General features: G+C 44.5%; 1 protein-coding gene and 1 long non-coding RNA gene across 3 annotated transcripts in view; both read right to left on the bottom strand.

The window, feature by feature from the left end:
* LOC120317300 (mucin-4-like) overlaps positions 1 to 3,910 on the bottom strand; it is a 35,168-nt gene extending 31,258 nt beyond the window's left edge. For both annotated transcript variants that reach the window (XM_039363777.1, XM_039363778.1), the window contains exon 1: positions 3,791 to 3,910. In XM_039363777.1, the coding sequence (XP_039219711.1) occupies positions 3,791 to 3,854 (64 nt within the window). In that variant the 5' untranslated portion in view covers positions 3,855 to 3,910. The remainder of the gene's footprint in view (positions 1 to 3,790) is intronic.
* A 7,759-nt stretch (positions 3,911 to 11,669) lies between these two features.
* LOC120317305 lies at positions 11,670 to 14,087 on the bottom strand. Its single transcript, XR_005559208.1, has 2 exons — positions 13,996 to 14,087; positions 11,670 to 12,138 (listed from the first exon to the last, which is right to left on the bottom strand). It is a non-coding gene; the product is annotated as an uncharacterized LOC120317305 (long non-coding RNA).
* Positions 14,088 to 15,351: the final 1,264 nt, after the last annotated feature.

Here is a 15,351-nt window from a genome sequence, read left to right as displayed (position 1 = left end):
AGACTACTGCCTTCACCGCTAGACCAAACTGGCTCATCATCTACTTCCTCTGCCCATACATAGAGTGCTGCATTTCGTACCACTTGTAGTTTCCGAGAGGTCTTCAAGGGCAGTTCCACGTGAAGCACATTAATAGTAGTCCAGTCGGGTCCGGGTGCATTGTAGTTGACGAGGCCAACTGCAATGCTCTGCTATTTATAAAAACATTCTCCAATTTCCACAAGTAGCACCCGGGTGTCTCCAGAGGGACGCAAGTGGGTCAGGTTACACATTTCTACATATCTACATTTTTACAGTACAGGGAAGTCCTCGTTTTACGACCGCAACTGACCCAAAATTTCTGCCGGTAAGTGACACATTTGTTAAGTGAGTTTCGCCCCATTTTATGACTTTCCTTGCCACAGTGGTTAAGTGAAGTGAGTAACACTTACTAGCTTAACCACTGAATCCAGCTTCCCCCGTTGACTTTGCTTGTCAGAAAAATTGCAAAAAGGGATCACGTGACCCCAGGACACTGCGACCGTCGTAAGTAGGAGTCAGTGGCCAAGTGTCCGAATTTTGATCTACCACGGTCGTAAGTGTGAAAAACGGTGAAAAGTCACTTTTTTCAATGCCGTTATAACTTCAAACAGCCACTAAACGAAGCAACTCACCCTAACATTCACATATAAATGTTTGCAGGAGACCTTAAGCTACAAAAAAGTTTAACCAACATTACTACTAACTAAGCTTAGCACACAGTACAAGGGAAGGCACTGAGTCTTCACTTAACCTGGTTTAATCACGTTGTGTGAAACAAGCTCTTAGGCCAGTTGCAGGAAACTGTGGTTTTTCCTGCCTCTTTTATCAAAACTGTTTGTAATTGTCAAGTACCACAACACACAAATCAATTTACAAGGCTAACTTCACTTGGCGTTTTCCTAATGAATGTAGTCTGGTGTTAAAATTTGTCTATAACCGCTCCAGTATATATTTTGGGTTATTCGAACCAACTTAAGAATTAAGGAGAAATTTCCTGATATAAGAACAATTAATCAGTGGGACATGTTGCCTTCAGAAGTGCTCCATCACTGGAGATTCTCAAGAAGAGATTGGACAACCATATAATAATAATAATAATAGTAATAATAATAATAATAATAATAATGAGAAAGTCATAGAAAATGATAAAATTAAACTGCTCTGGGACTTCAGAATTCAAACAGACAAGCACCTGCAACATAACACCCCAGACTTAACAATTGTCGATAAGAAAGACAAAAAAGTCTGGATAGTGGACGTGGCAGTGCCTGGAGACAGCAGAATAGAAGAGAAAGAACTGGAGAAGATAACAAAATACAAAGACCTACAAATAGAAATAGAAAGACTGTGGCAAAAGCAAGCAAGGGTAATACCAATAGTGATAGGCTCCTTGGGTGCAATCCCAAAACAACTGGAGCACGATTTGAACACCATTGGCATTGACAAATTCGCTATTAGTCAATTGCAAAAGGCGGCCTTGCTAGGAACTGCTTCCATCCTGCGATGAGATCTGTAATACCATCAAACATCCACATCTGCCTATCCCAGGTCCTGGGTAAGGACTTGATAGGTAGACAAAATGCCAAATCCAGTTTGAACATCTGGCTGACTGTGCGATGATCCATAATAATAATAATAATGTTGGAAGGGACCTTGGAGGTCATCTAGTCCAACCCCCTGCTCAGGCAGGAAAGCCTATACCATTTCAGACAAATGGCTGTCCAATCTCTTCTTAAAAATTTCCAGTGTTGGAGCATTCACAAGTTCTGTAGGCAAGGAGTTCCACTGGTTAATTGTTCTGTCAGGAAATTTCTCCTTAGTTCTAGGTTGCTTCTCTCCTTGATGAGTTTCCATCCGTTGCTTCTTGTCCTGCCTTCTGTGCTTTGGAGAACAGCTTGACTCCCTCTTCTTTGGGGCAGCCCCTGAGATACTGGAAGTCTGCTATCCTGTCCTCCCCCCCATCCTTCTCTTCGTTAAACTAGACATACCCAATTCCAGCAACCGTTCCTTATATGTTTTAACCTCCAGTCCCCTGATCATCTTTGTTGCTCTTCTCTGGACTCTTTCTAGAGTCTCAACATCTTTTTTACACCGTGGTGACCAAAACTGGATGCAGGATTCCAAGTGCTATAGGTTCTCCTGCTTGAGCAAGGAATTGGACCACAAGACCTAAACAGTAACTGTGAGAGGGATCTCAGAGTCCTAGTGGACGATCCCTTAAACATGAGCCAGCCGTAGGCGGCAGCAGCCAAAAGAGCTAATACAATCCTGGGTTGTATAAACGGAGGCATAGAATCAAAATCACATGAAGTATTAATACCTCTTTATAAAGCCCTAGTAAGGCCATACCTGGAATACAGCATCCAGTTTTTGGTCACCCCATTACAAAAAAGATGTTGAGCCTTTGGGGAAAAGTGCAGAGAAGCGCAACTAAGATGATTAAAGGTCCTGGAGACTAAAACATACGAAGAACGACTGCGGGATTTGGGTATGGCCAGTCTAGAGAAAAGGAGAAATAGGGGTGACATGACAGCAGTCTTCCAGTATTTGAGGAGCTGATAAAAAGAGGAGGGGGTCAACCTATTCTCCAAAGCACCAGAGGGCAGGACAAGAAACAATGGTTGGAAACTGATCAAGGAGAGAAGCAACCTGGAATTAAGGAGAAACTTCATGACAGTGAGGACAATTAACCAGTGGAACAGCTTGCCAACAGAAATTGTGGATGCTCCATCACTGGAGGTTTTCAAGAAGAGATTGGACAGTCACTTGTCTGAGATGGTGTAGGTTCTCCTGCTTGAGCAGGGGGCTGAACTAGAAGACCTCCAAGATCCTTTCCAGCTCTATTCTATTCTATTCTATTCTATTCTATTCTATTCTATTCTATTCTATTCTATTCTATTCTGTTCTGTTCTGTTCTGTTCTGTTCTGTTCTGTTCTGTTCTGTTCTGTTCTGTTCTGTTCTCCAAAGCACCAGAAGGCAGGACAAGAAACAACGGTTGGAAACTAATTGAGGAGAGAAGCAACCTGGAATTAAGGAGAAATTTCCTGACAGCAAGGACAATTAACCAGTCCAACAGCTTCCCACCAGAAGTTGTGGGCGCTCCATCACCGGAGGTTTTTAAGAAGAGACTGGACAGTCACTTGTCTGTGATGGTATAGGTTCTTCTGCTTGAGCAGGGGGCTGGACTAGAAGACCTCCAAGGTCCCTTCCAGGTCTATTCCATTCCATTCTATTCTATTCTATTCTATTCTATTCTATTCTATTCTATTCCATTCCATTCCATTCCATTCCATTCCCTTCTCTTCTGTTCTGTTCTGTTCTGTTCTGTTCTATTCTCCAAAGTGCCTGAAGGCAGGACGAGAAACAACGGTTGGCAACTAATCAAGGAGAGAAGCAACCTGGAACTAAGGAGAAACTTCCTGACAGCGAGGACAATTAACCAGTGGAACAGCTTCCCAGCAGAAGTTATGGGAACGCCAACCTTGGAGGTTTTTAAGAAGAGACTGGACAGCCATTTATCTGGAATTGCATGGGATCTCCTGCTTGAGTGGGGGGTTGGACTAGAGGACCTCCAGGGATCCTTCCAACTCTGTTTACAGCATTCTGTTATTCTGACTGGCAAAGTTCTCCTCCTTTACTGTCCATTCTCCAACCCTTCCCTCCATCCTTCCCTTCTCCTCCCCCCCCCCCCCCGTTTGCATCTTTCATTAAATCCCCGGGGCTGAATATGCCCGCCTCCTTATTCCACCTGTGCAGAAGCCAACTCACCGCAGAGAAGCCATGCCCAGAATCCGAACAGGGGCCCCTGCAGCACCTCCTTTGGGCTTCCCATGGACCAACCGGTTGACTTTGCTGGAGAAGACAGGGTGGCTGAAGTCCTCCAACAGGACCAAGTAGAATTTTCTATGGGACTTGTGGGTCCTTATAAGAGGTGGCAAGGGGGCTGTGCCCGTAGCCACGCCCCCTTTTGTCCAATTCTCTGGTTACAGCCGGAGGGCCGGGAAGAACTAAGGTGAAACAGAGGTGGCTTCCATCTCACAGGATAATTGAATAAGGGAATTGGAAGGAACCTTGGAGGTCTTCTAGTCCAACCCCCTGCTCAAGCAGGAAATTGTATACAGCTAGTCGTTATTATTATTATTATTATTATTATTATTATTATTATTATTATTGATCATCACACAGTCAGCCAGATGTTCAGACTGGATTTGGCATTATTATTATGGATCATTGCACAGTCAGCCAGATGTTCAGACTGGATTTGCATTTTGTCTACCTATCGAGTCCTTACCCAGGACCTGGGATAGGCAGATGTGGATGTTTGATGGTATTACAGATATCGTCGCAGGATGGAAGCAGTTCCTAGTAAGGCCGCCTTTTACAGTTGACTAATAGCGAATTTGTCAATGCCAATGGTGTTCAAGTGGTGCTCCAGTTGTTTTGGGATTGCACCCAAGGAGCCTATTACTATTGGTACTACCCTTGCTTGCTTTTGCCACAGTCTTTCTATTTCTATTTGTAGGTCTTTGTATTTTGTTATCTTCTCCAGTTCTTTCTCTTCTATTTTGCTATCTCCAGGCACTGCCACATCCACTATCCAGACTTTTTTGTCTTCTTATCGACAATTGTTAAGTCTGGGGTGTTATGTTGCAGGTGCTTGTCTGTTTGAATTCTGAAGTCACAGAGCAGTTTAATTTTATCATTTTCTATGACTTTCTCTATTTTATGATCCCACCAGTTTTTGCTTACAGGCAAATGATATTTTTTGCAGATCTTCCAATGCACCATTGTTGCTACTTTGTCATGCCGTTGCTTGTAATCAGTCTGTGCAATCTTCTTGCAACAGCTTACCAGGATTATTATTATTAGTAGTAGTATTATTATTACATTGCTGACATTAAGATATATTATGTTCCTTGCATTCCCACAGTCTACTAAATCATCTTGCACTACTGTTACACAGTCTACAATAAAATTATGCAGTGGTAGTCCCCGACATACAACAGTTCATTTAGTGTAGTGACCGTCCAAAGTTGCAACAGCACTGACAAAAGTGACTTAGGACCATGTTTCACACTTACGACCGTTGCAGCCTCCCCAGGGTCAACGTGGTTTACTTTTGGATGCTGGACAACTGGTTCATATTTATGACGGTTGGCAGTGTCACGTTGATCCCCTTCTGCGACCTTCTGACAATGGGAAAGCCGGATTCACTGAACAACCATGTTACTAACCACGGCAGCGATTCGCTTAACAACGGTGGCGAGAAAAGTTCCAAAATGGGGCAAGACTCATTTAACCAATTTCTCAGCCGCATGAATTCTGTGATCATAAGTCGAGGAACTACCTGTGTTAGAGGAATAACAAGAAGAAGAGAAATAGGAGGATGTGGCTACAAATGTTGTCAATGCAGCTGGAAGACCACCAGCCTTGAAAAAAGGTCTTCAGGATTCTAAATGTTGAAAGAAAAATCTTCATCAGGGTCCAATCCAAGCCGGGAATAAACAAAATGGAGACTGCTTTAGAAAGAAAGTTGCGGCTTATCGAAGAGCAGAGCCAGACAGAAATGTGGCTCTGAGAAGAACTGACCACATGTAGCTGGGAGTGGTGGGTTTTTATCCCCTCTTGGGCTTTTGTTTGGAGTTGTTCCTGGGGCGTGAACTTTGACCTGAGTCTGAGTGGGTCTTTCTGGTAATCTGGTGGTGGTGGGTTAATCCTATTATGTCCCAAAAGGTCATATCCTGCTTCCCTGGGGCTGTGGCTGACGACTATGTCCTGTGTTGGATTTTTGGGGTGTGAGGGATTGTCGATTCTAAGGATCTTTGTCTTTCTAATCCCATCAGCTCCAAGCTTCCTGGCTCCAATCTTTCTGACAGGATTATCACATCTGCATTTCTGCAGACCTGGTTTCTGTTTGGGCAGAGAGACTTGGGGCTTTTAAGAAAAACTGGGCATGCTTTTCTGCCTTTTTAAGGTCCTTTGAGGAAATATAATATTCTGACCTTTTCATATTTCCTTCTCTGGGGTAGTGGGGGCTGACTTCCCACATATAAATCAGAATCAGAATAGAACTAGAAGGGATTTTGGAGGTCTTCTAGTCCAACCCCCTGCTCAGGCAGGAAACCCTATACCATTCCAGACGAATGGCTGTCCAGTCTCTTCTTAAAAACCTCCAGTGATGGAGCACCTACAACTTCTAGTGGCAAGCTGTTCCACTGGTTACTTGTCCTCACGGTTAGGAAGTTTCTCCTTAATTCCAGGTTGCTTCTCTCCTTGATTAGTTTCCATCCGTTGCTTCTTGTCCTGCCTTTGGGTGCTTTGGAAAATAAGTTGACCCCCCCCCTCTTCTATGGGGCACCCCCTCAAATACTGAAACACTTCTATCATGTCCCCCCTACTCTTTCTTTTCTCTAGAGTAGCCAAATCCAAATCCTGCAACTGTTTTTCGTCTCCAGGCCTTTAATCGCCTTAGTTGCTCTTCTTTGCACTTTTTCCAAAGGCAGAAGAGATGTGGACTTCAACTCCCAGAGTTCCTCCCCCAGCCAATGGCAATCACATGACCCTGAGATGGCTAGATTGAGGAATTCTGGGAGTTGAAGTCCACAGTATTTCAGGCTCCCAAAGGAGCAAGTGTTTTACAATGGTTGCAGCATCCCGAAGTCACATGTTTACCGTTTGCAATCCTCCTAGCCCAGGGGTAGGCAACCTTGGCTCTTTTATGACTCGTGGACTTCAACTCCCAGAATTCCTGGGCCAGCCATGCTGAGGGAAAAGGGAGAGGTTTCCAAGCTGAGCCAGGCTGGCTCAGGAATTCTGGGAGTTGAAGTCCACCAGTCATGAAGGGGCCATAGTTTCCCCCATGCTGGCTCAGGAATTGTGGGAGTTGAAGTCCACCAGTCATGAAAGGGCCATAGTTCCCCCATGCTGGTGAGGAATTCTGGGAGTTGAAGTCCACGAGTCATGAAGGGGCCATATTTCCCCCATGCTGGCTGAGGAATTCTGGGAGTTGAAGTCCACCAGTCATGAACGGGCCATAGTTCCCCCACACTGGCTGAGGAATTCTGGGAGTTGAAGTCCACGAGTCATGAAGGGGCCATAGTTCCCCCACACTGGCTCAGGAATTCTGGGAGTTGAAGTCCGCGAGTCATGAAGGGGCCATAGTTCCCCCATGCTGGCTGAGGAATTCTGGGAGTTGAAGTCTATGAGTCATAAAAGAGCCAAGGTTGCCTACCCCTGTCCTAACCGGCTTCCACTAAGCAAAGTCAGTGGGGGGGGGAAGCTGGGTTTGTTTAACGACCCCGTGATTCACTTAACAACTGCAATAATCGCTGCACGAAAAAGGTCGTAAAATTGCCCTCGATTTCACATATCCTCCATCTTGTTCAGCAATGGAAATTCCGATGCCCATCCCGGTCATAAGTTGAGAACTACTTGTTCCCGGAGTCTACTCACGGCATACCTTTATGAGAAGTCACCTGGCCTGCCTCGGTGAGCCACCCACTCACCCATCCTAGCAACTGAGTCTCCAGTTATGGTTGACGGTCCTGGGGGGCATAAATATGTTAATGGCGCTGCGGTCCATTAAATCTGCTGATGAGGTCACAGACCATGAACCGCTAAGGGCTCTCTTGATCACCTGCCACTCATTCTTGGCCCAGTGAGTCAAAAAAAAGGGCATTAGGTCACCAGCCCATGAAAAAAGAGCCTGGATGATAACCTCTGCGCCTCGGGGACGGGGGGGGGCGATCAACGTCATCCTGTCCCACCGCTATCAGAAGGATCTCAGAAAGTCTTAAAAAATAAGAAAGCAATGATGGGGTCTTCTCACACACACACACACGCACACCCCCATGCGAATTCCAGAGTTATTCTTCATCAGAACTCATAAAGTTATGAGTTTGTTCATTTGGAGCATGGAATTTTCCAGAATTGGCCTTAGCGGGGGAGTGGATTGAACATAAAAATTGTCCCGTTTAAATTCATGGTGAGGACAAGTAGTCCTTCACTTACAACTATTTGTTTAGTGGCCCTTCAAAGTCATCACGGCGCTGAAAAAAGGGAGTTATGACTGTTTTTCACACTTGTGAATGTCAACCTCCTTTTCCTCTTCCTCACAATCCTACTCCCTTCTAGCACTGATGATGTTCCCTAGTTGGCTCATGAAACGTCTGCAAGAAAAAAAAACCCTGCTCAGAGAATACAAAAGACTCCCGCACACTCCTCCTGCTCCCCTTCACATTTCTTCCTTCTCCTCCCCACCTCCTCCTTCTAACAGTGATGATGATGATGATGATGACGACAATAATAATAAAAAAGTTGGAAGGGACCTTGGAGGTCATCTAGTCCAACCCCCTGCTCAGGCAGGAAACCCTATACCATTTCAGACAAAGGGCTGTCCAGTCTCTTCTTAAAAACTTCCAGTGTTGGAGCATTCACTGCTTCTGGAGGCAGGTTGTTCCACTGGTTAATTATCCTCACTGTCAGGAAGTTTCTCCTTAATTCCCGGTTGCTTCTCTCCTTGATTAGTTTCCACCTGTTGCTTCTTGTCCTGCCTTCAGGCGCCTTGGAAAATAGCTTGACTCCCTCTTCTTTGGGGCAGCCCCTGAGATACTGGTCCCCCCTCGTCCTTCTCTTCATTAAACTAGACATACCCAATTCCAGCAACCATTCCTTACGTGTTTTAGCCTCCAGTCCCCCTGATCCTCTTTGTTGCTCTTCTCTGCACTCTTTCTAGAGTCTCAACATCTTTTTTACATCGTGGTGACCAAAACTGGATGCCGTATTCCAAGTGTGGCCACACCAAGGCCTTGTAAAGTGGTATTAACGCTTCACGTGATCTTGATTCTCTCCCTCTGTTAATGCAGCCTAGCACTGGGTTGGCCTTTTTGGCAGCTGCAGCACACGGCTGGCTCCTATTTAGGGGATGGTCCACTAGGAGTCCGAGATCCCTCTCACAGTTGCTACTATTGAGCAAGGTACCCCCTATCCCATATCTATACATTTGGTTTTTCTTGCCTAAATGTTTGCAAAAAAATAACCAAGCTCAGAGAGCACCAAGGACCTCACAGTCCCCCCCCCCTCCTCCTCCTCCTCCTCCCTCACTCCCATTCTAGCATTGACGATTCCCCTTACTGGCTGGGGAATTCTGGGCGTCGAAATCCACCTTTCTTGGTTGAAAAAGATTGAAACCCTCTGCTCAAAATGGAATGTATTTGGGAATTTTTTTAAAAAATAAGCACATTCTAAAAAGAAAAAAAAAGTTGAAGATTGCCCCATTATTGTTTTGGGAAAAGCAATTGCTAAGATGTAGAAGTCCAAATTTTTTCAGAATAGAATAGAGCTGGAAGGGACCTTGGTGGTCTTCTAGTCCAGCCCCCTGATCAAGCAGAAGGACCTACACAACATCTCAGACAGGTGATTGTCTAGTCTCTTCTTAAAAACCTCCAGCGATGGAGCGCCCCTGACTTCTGGTGGCAAGCTGTTCCACTGGTTGATTGTCCTCACTGTCAGGAAGTTTCTCCTTAATTCCAGGTTGCTTCTCTCCTTGATCAGTTTCCAACCATTGTTTCTCATCCTGCCTTCAGGTGCTTTGGAGAATAGCTTGACCCCCTCTTCTTTGGGGCAGCCCCTCAAATACTGGAACATTGTTATCATGTCTCCCCTATTTCTTCTTTTCTTTAGACCAGCCAAATCCAAATCCTGCAGCCGTTCTTCGTATGTTTTTGTCTCCAGGCCTTGGATCATCTTAGTTGCTCTTCTCTGATTTTTTTCTAGACTCTCAACATCTTTTTTGGTGATATGTTGTTGTTGTTTTTTGTGATATGATATTAGCTATGGATCAGTCAGAATAATCCATGTTTCTGTCTTGGAAATCTTTGCTTCTCCTTACCAAATCTTTGACAGAAAGAGGCTTCAACTGAGAATCATTTGCCTAGATGTCTTCTTGATGTAGTTTTATTTTACGCACGTATTAAAGTTATTTGCTGCCTATCTCGCGACAAGGCATCATTGTCAACATATTGGAAGGAGAATCAGAAAACCTTCTACTTCTCCAAGGTGAACTTTTGCCAAAGGGTTGACCTTCGGGCATTTGTTTTCCTGATTTGGCCAAGCTGATTTGAGAGTTAATAGGTGATCTTAATAGTCATGTTACATAACCTGGTTTGGGAGGGGAACTTTTATTTCCAGCCTTTCAAACACTTTCCAGATTAATGATCTGAATCTTCTGCGTGGCGTCACAGCGTGGGCCAAACCGATGAACCGGTCAACCATTCAGCTGGACACTAATCGCCCGAGGTGTTGAAATATTTTTGATTTGGGGGGGGGGGGAATGACTGTTGCAAAAAGGGAGCCAGGGTCTTTTACGTACTGCTTCCCCCACCCCGGGGGCAGATGTCAAAGAACCCAGCCTTTATACATTATTGTTTTCCTTCAAATGATGCTTGTGGTTATTTCCAAGTTTGTTTGTGGATTCTCGGGGATCGATTCTGTACAACTCAGGGCCCACCATTCATTCAATAATTCTCCTTTTTTTGTTTTTTGTTTTGTCTCCCAAACCAGAGTCAGGTCTGCTTAGTTAACAAGCTGAAAAAACCCCAGCCCTTTCGAGGAATTAAGAGAATAAAAGAATAGAATAACAGATATAACAGAGTGGGAAGGGACCTTGGAGGTCATCTAGTCCAACCCCCTGCTCAGGCAGGAAACTCTATACTATTTCAGACAAATGGCTGTCCAATCCCTTCTTAAAAACCTCCAGTGTTGGAGCATTTACTGCTTCTGGAGGCAGGTTGTTCCACTGATTAATTGTTCTCACTGTCAGGAAGTTTCTCCTTAATTCCAGGTTGCTTCTCTCCTTGGTTAGTTTCCACCCGTTGCTTCTTGTCCTGCCTTCAGGCGCTTCGGAGAATAGCTTGACTCCCTCTTCTTTGGGGCAGCCCCTGAGATATTGGAACATTGGCTATCATGTCCCCCCTCGTCCTTCTTTTCATTGAACTAGACATACCCAGCCACCGTTCCTTGTATGTTTTAGTCTCCAGCCCCGCTGATCCTCTTTGTTGCTCTTCTCTGCACTCTTTCTAGAGTCTCAACATCTTTTTTACATCGTGGTGACCAAAACAGGATGCAGGATTCCAGCTGTGGCCTTACCAAGGCCTTGTAAAGTGGTATTAACACTTCACGTGATCTTGATGCAGCCCAACACTGTATTGGCCTTTTTGGCAGCTGCAGCACACAGCTGGCTCCTATTTAGGTGATCGTCCACTAGGACTCTGAGATCCCTCTCACAGTTACTACTATTGAGCAAGGTACCCCCTATGCCATACCTATACATTTGGTTTTTCTTGCCTAAAAGTAGAACCTTACTTTTTTCCCCACTGAATTTCATTTTGTTAGATAGCGCCCAGTGTTTGAGTCTTTCCAGATCCTCCTGTATCTTAAGCCTGTCTTCTAGTTTAGTTGCTGGAGTATAAAACAGCACCTGCTTTTTTTTTTTTTTTTTTTTGCCTTGTTTTCTGAGTTTTTTTGCAATCAGAGCTATAGTTGCTAGCCAGTTACGTAAGCTCAACACAGGGGTGTAACTACAATTGCATTATTTCCAACCATTTTAAGGCAAAAAAAAAAAAGCCACACACCGCAACCACACTCCCTGTTGAGCGAGTTACAGCATTCGTCTATTTATTTGTTCAACGTATTAAGCTGTAATGTTACCAGGCCGGTTCCATATTCTGTCCAGGTTGCTCAGCCAATAGAAGGAATGAAAAAAGAGGGAAGCTAACCTCACTTAGCAAGTCACACAGAAACTGTCCAGACAGTTGGGTGTTGTGTGAACACAGCCACGCTGTTGATTTTGTACATTTCACACTGCGGGGGGAACTTGACGCGGAGTTTTCACAGAATTTGAAGGGGGCGTTTATGGGGTCTTGGCATCGGCTGGCATGGAAAATGAAATAAAAGAAAATCTGCAATCCATTATGATGTCTGTTATTACGGTGCGCCGATCCAGAAGAGGCATCCATTGGCAAGCTTTCTGATCGTTTTCTTTTCAAACTTCTGTGCTATCCCATCCAGGTCAGGTGGAAGTTGCCAACAGGAAATTTTGCTTGCAGTTCATGATCAAGCTGGAAGGAAGAAGGGAAGAAAGACCATCATTTTTTGTATGTAAGCTTGTATGAATAGAATAGAATATGATAGAATAGAATAGAATAGAATAGAATAGAATAGAATAGAATAGAATAGAATAGAATAGAATAGAATAGAATAGAATAGAATAGAATAGAATAGAATAGAATAGGAATGAATAGGAATAGGAATAGGAATAGGAATGGAATGGAGTAGCGTAGAGTAGAGTAGAGTAGAGTAGAAAGACAATACAATGGAAGATAGAATAGAACAGAACAGAACAGAGTAGAATAGAAAGACAATAGAATGGAATATAGAAATAATAATAGAATAGAATAGAATAGAATAGAATAGAATAGAATAGAATAGAATAGAATAGAATAGAATAGAATAGAATAGGAATAGGAATGAATAGAAAGGAATGGAATGGAGTGGAGTGGAGTGGAGTGGAGTGGAACGGAACAGAATAGAATAGCGCTGGAAGGGACCTTAGAGGTCTTCTAGTCCAGCCCCCTTCTCAAGCAGGAAAACCTATACCATTTCAGACAAGTGACTGTCCAGCTTCTTACAGCAGTACTGGAAAAAGTAACTTACGACCAGTTTTCACACTTACGACGGTTGCCGCATCCCTGTGGTCACGGGATCAAAATTCGGATGCTTGGCAACCAACTCATATTTACGACGGACATAGTGTCCCCCCCCGGGGTCACATGATCCCCTTTGGCGACCTTCTGACAAGCAAAGTCAATGGGGGGAGGCCGGATTCACTTAACAACCGTGTTACCAACTTAACTGCAGCGATTCACTTAACAACTGTGGCAGGAAAGGTCATAAAATGGGGCAAAACTCATTGAACCACAGTCGGGCTTATCGGCATAAATTTTGGGCTCAACTGTGGTCGTAAGTCGAGGACTCTCTGTACTGTTCCTCACTGACAGACAGAATCTTGCCAAAGGAAAGCAGACAACTTGCATCATTAAACACAGATTCTGGGAACTGTTAGCGAGGCGCCGTCCTCAGCCTCATTCTCATACATTATCTATTCCAGTGGTTCTTAACCTTTTTGAACGAATCGCCCCCTTGAGCCAATGAGGAAGTTGTCATCGCCCCCCTTCCTCAACATAATCTCTCAATCACAACATAGGAAATAATTCTTTAATGTATGCAAACACTTTTTTTTTGTTTTCTTTAAAATTGTCATCAGGACATATCGATGTAAATAATTTATTTCCAGTCTTTTTCCCATACCTCCCATATTCTGGCCAATGGCGCGCCACTGTATGGGTACAGGCTGCTGCGCAACGCGCATGAAGATAAGCGATGCGTCTTCACATATGTATGGCGTTCTGTACTGAAGCTAGCTGGAGGAACATTTGAAAATACAATTCGATTCACTAAGAGCGAGCGATCTGATGTTTTTGTACGACAGATATACAGCCATTCACTGTACGAAAAAGTCTCAAAAGTGTCCCCAAAACTTCTTGCTCCATCGCCCCCATATTGCCCCCTTTTCATTCCATCGCCCCCCTGAAAAATGAAATCGCCTCTTGGGGGGCAATATCGCCCAGGTTAAGAACCACTGATTCTAGACTGCGCTGTCTTTTGTCTTCTGGAAGGCTGGGAATCCCTCCTGGGAATCCAGACCGCATTGCACCACACCTACCACTTAACAAATGCCTTTATAGGGAAGGTTTTGCTCGGAAAAGCGGGACATAAATTCCAGAAAAGGCGATTACCCTTTTGGGCAACGTCTTATTATAGCAATAGCAATAGTTACTTGGACTTTATATACCGCTTCTGTTGGGGAGGAAACCAATCCTCCCCCAGCCCCTTCCAGATGTTTTGTAAAGCCTTACCCACTTTAGCATTGCCTGACGGACGGACAGATCCGCGATGTTTAAAGGAGTGCTGAATCTCACCGACAGGATGAAATGGTTCCTGGCTGCAGGGATCAAACACAGATTAAAAAAAATAATAATACAGGTAGTCCTTGACTTATAACGATCTGCAATCGCCTCTTGGGGGGCAATATCGCCCAGGTTAAGAACCACTGATTCTAGACTGCGCTGTCTTTTGTCTTCTGGAAGGCTGGGAATCCCTCCTGGGAATCCAGACCGCATTGCACCACACCTACCACTTAACAAATGCCTTTATAGGGAAGGTTTTGCTCGGAAAAGCGGGACATAAATTCCAGAAAAGGCGATTACCCTTTTGGGCAACGTCTTATTATAGCAATAGCAATAGTTACTTGGACTTTATATACCGCTTCTGTTGGGGAGGAAACCAATCCTCCCCCAGCCCCTTCCAGATGTTTTGTAAAGCCTTACCCACTTTAGCATGGGTGACTTTGGGCCAATCACCAGGTGACGGTGAGTTCTAGCCCCGCCTTAGGAATGAAAGCCGTCTGGGTGATTTTGGCCAATCACCAGGAAACGGTGAGTTCTAGTCCCGCCTTAGGAATGAAAGCCGCCTGGGTGACCTTGAGCCAATCACCAGGTGACGGTGAGTTCTAGTCCCGCCTTAGACATGAAAGCTATCTGGGTGATTTTTGGCCAATCACCAGGAGATTGAGAGTTCTAGTCCCGCCTTAGGAATGAAAGCTGACTGGGTGACTTTGAGCCAATCACCAGGAGACGGTGAGTTCTAGTCCCGCCTTAGGAATGAAAGCCGCCTGGGTGACCTCGGGCCAATCACCAGGTGACGGTGAGTTCTAGTCCCGCCTTAGACATGAAAGCTGTCTGGGTGATTTTTGGCCAATCACCAGGAGACGGTGAATTCTAGTCCTGCCTTAGCCATGAAAGCCACCTGGTTACTTTGGGCCTGACACTCTATCTCAACCCAACTCACCCCACAGGGTTGTTGTTGAGGGGAAGATAGAAGGAGGAAGGACTATTAGGTACGTTCGCCACTTGGAGTGATTTATAAAAAACAATAAACGTGGATAAAAATAAATAAAAGCCAAGAAAAAGCAATTATTTGTATATTTTCACAGATTTTCTTCATATCTGAATGACACCGGTTGGGTTAAATTAATATAACAAGCCTATGTCCACTATTCATTTACAGATATATTCACGAAGGCAGATCTGGGGTTTCCAGCCTCATGCATTTCATACTATGCTCCTTAGTCCAGGGGTCTGCAACCTTGAGCACTTTAAGACTTGTGGACTTCAGCTCCCAGAATTCCTCAGCCAGCTATGTCTTAAAGTCCT

This window comes from Crotalus tigris, unplaced genomic scaffold (assembly GCF_016545835.1).
Source record: "Crotalus tigris isolate CLP2741 ecotype Arizona unplaced genomic scaffold, ASM1654583v1 scf7180000019599.1365583, whole genome shotgun sequence".
Classification (NCBI taxonomy): domain Eukaryota; kingdom Metazoa; phylum Chordata; class Lepidosauria; order Squamata; family Viperidae; genus Crotalus; species Crotalus tigris.
The sequence above is the reverse complement of the archived record's forward strand: the minus strand, read 5'-3'. Positions and strand labels throughout refer to the sequence as shown.